Source organism: Chenopodium album, chromosome 4 (assembly GCF_948465745.1).
Source record: "Chenopodium album chromosome 4, dcCheAlbu1.1, whole genome shotgun sequence".
NCBI lineage: Eukaryota > Viridiplantae > Streptophyta > Magnoliopsida > Caryophyllales > Amaranthaceae > Chenopodium > Chenopodium album.
In genome coordinates this window covers 14,026,132-14,032,131 of record NC_137837.1, presented here as the reverse complement: position 1 = coordinate 14,032,131, position 6,000 = coordinate 14,026,132, and the positions used below count along the sequence as shown (strand labels likewise).

At 35.6% G+C, this 6,000-nt stretch overlaps 1 protein-coding gene across 1 annotated transcript; it reads left to right on the top strand.

Moving 5' to 3' along the window:
* The first annotated feature begins 1,640 nt into the window (after positions 1 to 1,640).
* Positions 1,641 to 3,475, top strand: LOC145627688 (zinc finger BED domain-containing protein RICESLEEPER 2-like). The gene is made up of 3 exons (XM_081680045.1): positions 1,641 to 2,212; positions 2,391 to 3,375; positions 3,446 to 3,475. The coding sequence occupies exons 1-3, from the start codon at positions 1,641 to 1,643 to the stop codon at positions 3,473 to 3,475; spliced, it is 1,587 nt and encodes a 528-aa protein (XP_081536171.1).
* The last annotated feature ends 2,525 nt before the right edge of the window (positions 3,476 to 6,000 follow it).

Below are 6,000 nucleotides of genomic sequence, written 5' to 3'. Positions count from 1 at the left end.
ATAGTTCGTTCTTAAATTATTTAATGAATGTGCATTTTGCGTCAAGCATTTACATGTGAGATAAAGATCGATGTGACGTTCTATGAGCATCTTACTTCAATAGTAGGAGCTTACTTCGGCCATGTGGCTATTAATGTTGTGATGAATTGAGCTAGTTTGACATTACTGACATACAAGCATTGCAAATGTTTGCCTTAGAATAGTAGCCTAGTATAGTCCAATTACATCATATATTTTCCAATTGAAGCTAAGATGAAGTGATTTATACCAAGTTACCAACGTTCAAATAATCAAGCAACCTTCTAGGTGAAAATTTGGACCTTTACATTCAACTTTAATGTAATTATTACTACTAAGTAGCTTAATGATAGAGAATATTCATAGAATATTCTCATCTTAGGTTTAGGATATATTTTGTAGCCTTGCGCCTCCCACCGATAGTAGCAGCTAGGGGTGTACATGAACAGGACCGGACCTGAAAATCGACCTGACCCGGACCTGTTGGGACCGGACCTGACCCGGACCTGTAGATTCAGGTCCGGTCCCGGTCCTTGAAAATCAAGGTTTCCGGTCCCGGTCCGGATCAGGTCCAAACCCGGGGTTTTCAGGTCTGGACCTGAAACCCGGTAAAAATGCGTTTTTTATATAAAAAAAAAAAAAAAAAAAAAAAAAAAAAAAAAAAAAAATATTCCCAAATTTCAAAAGAAGTCAGTTTCATTTTTGTAAACACACTAACCCTAACTCACTAACTCTCTCTCTCTCTCAACACCCACTCCCTCCAGACCACCGCCCAGGCGCCCAGACACCAGTCGGCAGTCGCCACCGCCCACCAGACGTCCAGCGGTCCAGACCAGCAGCGACTACACGCTGTACATCCTGCAACGACGAGTCGACGACTACACCCTGCATCTCCAACGACGCTGTAAGTTCTTTTTTTTTTTTTTTTTTAAATTAAATCTAATTATATTTGAATTGGGTATTTTGTATTTCAATTGCTTATTATGATTGTTTGATGTTTGCATGTTTGTAAGTTCTGATTTTTAGTTCATTTTTTTCGAATTCATGATTTTTTTTTTGAGGTTTATTTATTTATTTTAAGTAACTGTTTTTGAATTATTTTAGTTCATTTGTTTCGAATGCATGTTGAATTTTGGTTTCCTGTAAGTTCTTTTTTTTTTTTTTTTTAAATTAAATCTAGTTATATTTGAATTGGGTATTTTGTATTTCAATTGCTTATTATGATTGTTTGATGTTTGCATGTTTGTAAGTTTTGATTTTTAGTTCATTTTTATTCTGTGAATTTGCTGGGAGTAGATTGATAAATCAGAAAAGATTGATAAATCTGTTTAAAGTAGATTGATAAATCTGTTTAAAATCTGTTTCTTTCGAATTTAGTTCATATTGTAGAATTTGCTGCCTTGCTGCCTTGCTGGTGTATTGTATATTTGTATGTATTCTGTTTATTTTGTGAATTCAATTTGAATTGTAATTGAATTCTATCGTTTTATATGTTTAGGATCAACAAGAACCACGGATTCTTACTCTTGCAATGTAAGTTGTTCTCACATTTTTTTATAAAATGTTAAGTGTTTATAATTGTTACTTAAAAATTATTTATATTGTGTATAATTATATTGAAGATGGAGAGCTCTCAATCCAAAAGATCTGCTTCTTTTTCTCAAGAAATGTCACAGCCACTTTCTGAAAAGGATATGGAAGAATTGCAATCTACTTTGCCTCCAGATAAGAAGTTAAAAGCGGGGCGGGAATACATATGGAACAGAAAAAGTAAGAGGAAAGCTGAGTATTGGAAACATTACTTAGAGTATGTTGAGAATGGAAAACTACGAGCTGAATGTAAGTATTGTACTAAAACTTTTGCTGCTGATGGTAATCTTAATGGTTCAAAAAATGTTAAAAATCATGCTGAATCATGTCTTGGTAATCCTGTCAATATAGAAAAAGAAAAGGGCAAAGAAAAGCAAACTAAATTGTATTTTGATCAAGAACATGAGAGTGCTGGTGAATTGAAGTGTGGGAGTAGAAATATTAACTTGAATGATGTTAGAGAGGCATTGATTCACATGATTATTGTTGATGAGTTACCATTTAAGCATGTGGAAAAACCTGGTTTTAGGCACTTTGTGCAAGTTGCATGTCCACAATTTCACATTCCATCTCGTGTTACCATTGCTCGTGATTGTTTAAAGTTGTATTATAGTGAAAAAAGATAAATTGAGGGAAATGTTTAAGACATGTCAAAGAATTTCTGTGACCACTGATACTTGGACTTCAATACAAAGAATCAATTATATGTGTCTTACCGCTCATTTCATTGATCATGATTGGAAATTGCATAAAAAAATTATAATTTTTTGTCCAATTTCTAGTCATAAAGGAGAGGCTATTGGAAAAGCAGTTGAAGCATGTTTAGAGTATTGGGGTATTGATGATAAACTTTTTACTGTCACTGTTGATAATGCTTCTTCAAATGATGTTGCTTGTGCACACTTGAGTAGAATGGTTAGAAGAACAGGATGTATCAATGATGGAAAAAATCTTCATATTAGATGCATTGCTCATATCATTAACTTAATTGTGTGGGATGGTATTAGAGAGCATGGTGTGTGCATTGATAGAGTTCGAAATGCTGTGAAATTTGTTAAGAATTCCCCTGCTAGATTACTTAGATTCAAAGATCTTGTGCAAAAATCAAACATAGATTCCAAATCTTCTTTACCCTTTGATGTTCCCACTCGTTGGAACTCTACATACATAATGTTGGAAACAGCTTTGAAGTTTCAACGTGTTTTTAATGGGTTATCTCTTCCCGATGGAGAGGATTTGAAAGACAATGAAAGGCCTCCTGAACCCGAAGATTGGAAAAAAGTAGAGAGGTTGGTTTTGTTTTTAGAGGGGTTCTATGTGTTGACTAAACGTGTTTCTGGTTCCCATTATGTGACAGCTAATAAAGGTTTAGGTGAAATTGCTTCTATGTATGATATGTTGAATAGTTGGGAACAAAGTGAGGATTTGAATTTTCAAGCTATGGCCATTGCAATGAAAAAAAAGTTTGATAAGTATTGGGGGAATGTGGATAAAATGAACAAGTTCATTTATGTTGCTCTTCTTCTCGACCCTCACTCTAAGTTGGTTATTGTTGAATTGACACTAATTGATATGCATGGAAAGGAAAAAGGTATGAAACTTGCTAATGATGTGAAGGAGTTCACTTGCACTTTATTTGAGGAATATAGAAAAATGTATGCTTCTAATATTCCTCAAAGTACCCAATCTGGAGATAATTTGGCAATGGATGTTGATAATAGTAGAAGAGTGCGATTTGATGATTATATGAAGAACCTAAAAGAAAAGGCAAAAAGAATGAAGGGGACAAGTGGATATGCGATAAGTGAGTTGGATAGGTTCTTAAATGATCAATTAGGGTCGGAGGAGGAAGAACAAGATACATTGACTTGGTGGGGTAAGAATGGTGAGCGTTATCCGATTCTTAATCGCATGGCACGTGACATACTAGCCATTCCATTGTCCACCGTTGCATCGGAATCCGCTTTTAGTACGGGAGGTCGTACTCTTGATCCATTTCGGAGTTCTTTAACTCCTAAGGTAATGCGTCTTTATCTTTTTTATTTTATGAAATCAAGTTAATTATATCTAAATATGAATTTGTTTATACATATTTAAGTAATACTTTTGTATTGAAGATGGTTCAAGCGCTACTTTGCACACAAGATTGGCTTAGAGCTAAGAGAGAGTCAATTGTTGATGTGGAAGAAAATTTGAAAGAGTTAGAAGAAATGGAGAAAGGTAGTATTAATTTTATGTACTTGTAATTTTGTTACACCAAATTTATTATTTCATTGTTATCATTCATTAATATATTCTATATTGTTTTTTTATTTAGAGGTGCAACATGATGTATCTAACGATGGAGACGATGAAGTTGTTTTCGTGGACTCATTAGTGTGAATCACGCAATCAAAGGGAAAGCAACTCGCCAAAATTCATGTTGTCTTTGGATAATTTATGTATTTCTAGTATTTGAGACTTAGAGACTTTATGTAATTTAATGAATTATTTGTTTTATATGAGACTTATAGATTTTATGTAGTTTTTGTTATTGATATTTTCAGATTTTATGTAAACAGGTCTATAATCAGGTCCAACATGTTATTTATTTTCTTTAAAAAAAAAAAAAAAAAAAACACAAAACAGGTCTGTTCAGGTCTGGACCTGACCCGGACCTGATTGCTCAGGTCTGGACCTGACCCGGACCTGCTGAATCAGGTCCGGTCCCCGATCCTCAAATTTGGCTGATTCAGGTCCCGGTCCTAACAGGTCCGGTCCAGGTCCGGTCCGGTTTTGGACCGGTGTACAGCCCTAGTAGCAGCAACCGCGAAAGCCGCCTCCATCATTGGTGGCAATTGCATACACTACCGCCTCCCAGTACTGGCAGTACCAATTTTTGCCAACCTACTCCATGTGCCGCACTCTATTTCCACCTGCTCATGACCAACAATGATTCTTACATTGCCCCATTGGTTTTTCTACACATAATCACATAGATTTTGTTTTGGTGGTGGTATACTAGAATAAGGTCAACTTTTGCACATCTCTTTTGCTATCAAGTTGGCTCCTCTTATTGTTGCAGCACTTGGAATCTTTGTGGAGTATTGATTCTTGCTACCTAGGTTTCTCTTTTGAGAATTGATTAATTTCAAGCGGTGGAATTTAATATTTTTCTTGCGCAATTTTATTTGTTTTTCTTCAATTGTGATTTCACGTAGTAGTGTAGTGTCTTCTCCCCGATGATGGTTTGATCCCTTAGCTTCTTCTTCTTTGGATCTGCAACTTAGCCCAAGTCTGTGTGCGGCTCTTCTCCTTCTCCTCCGGCCTAGCAGTGCTTATCTCTACTCTACGTAGGTCGTGGCTGTTGCTTCTCAACGTCATCACCGGCACATGTCTACTACTTCCCTTTTGATCATGGGTTACCATACTATCCTTATTACCGCTCGATGCGTGATTCGATTCCAGTCTGAGCATCCGATTTTCTCCCGCTCCTACTGCGGGGGTGTGATAGAGAATATTCATAAAATATTCTCATCTTAGGTTTAGGATATATTTTGTATTAGATTATCTTTGATATCTATACATATCTTATGTTACCTAATATGATTAGGTTTCTCATTGTAACCCTATAAATATTGATCAATGGAAATCACTCTGATCAAGGACTTTACATTATCTGACACTTAATACTAAGAAATAACCGTTAATGCTAATTTTTAAAGTAAAGAGAATAAGGGTCTGTTCTCTTACGTTGAAATTCAGTTCAGTTCAGTTCAGCTCAGCTCAGTTCAGTTCAGTTCAGTTCAGCTCAGTTCATCAATTCAGTTCAGTTCAGTTCAGCTCAACTCAGCTCCTAATTTCCTTCTCTTATAAAATATTCATTTCAGTTCAATTCAGTTCAGTTCAATTTAGTTCAGCTCAATTCAGTTCAGTTCAGCTGAGTTCAGTCGATGAGAACAGGCCCTAACACTATTCAACCGACACTTCTTATAGATTAATCTAGATAGTTTTACTTTACAGGCCAGACTTGTTGAAAGTGAAGGGGAGTTATAAGGAGATTTCCCATTCCAAACCATCTCAGCTCTAGTGAGAATTGATTTCATGACGATCTTTAAGTCAACATGAGGCCAATCATTCTTACCACTATACTGAACCTTAGTTTGCTTGATAAAATAGTGATTTTGTATAATACTCCGATCCATCTGAGTATATGTATATATAAAGCTTTGTCATTTATTATTTCCATTATAAGTATTTGTGCTACTTTGAATTTTATCCTATTATAGATTGTTAATCAACTAAACTAACTAGCATACAGGCACTATGTCACTAGAGTGCCGTCTCTTGTAATCTTTGTTACGTTTCATTAAGCAAGTCCCACGCCGCATTACGTTGAACCCCCACCCCACT

Excerpts from the sequence above, each read along its gene's own strand:
- LOC145627688 (XM_081680045.1), top strand. The coding sequence starts at position 1,641 with ATGGAGAGCTCTCAATCCAAAAGATCTGCTTCTTTTTCTCAAGAAATG. Across the intron at positions 2,213-2,390 it reads GCTCGTGATTGTTTAAAGTT|TCATAAAGGAGAGGCTATTG; the intron begins GTATTATAGTGA and ends TCCAATTTCTAG. Across the intron at positions 3,376-3,445 it reads TGAAGAACCTAAAAGAAAAG|GGTCGGAGGAGGAAGAACAA; the intron begins GCAAAAAGAATG and ends ATGATCAATTAG.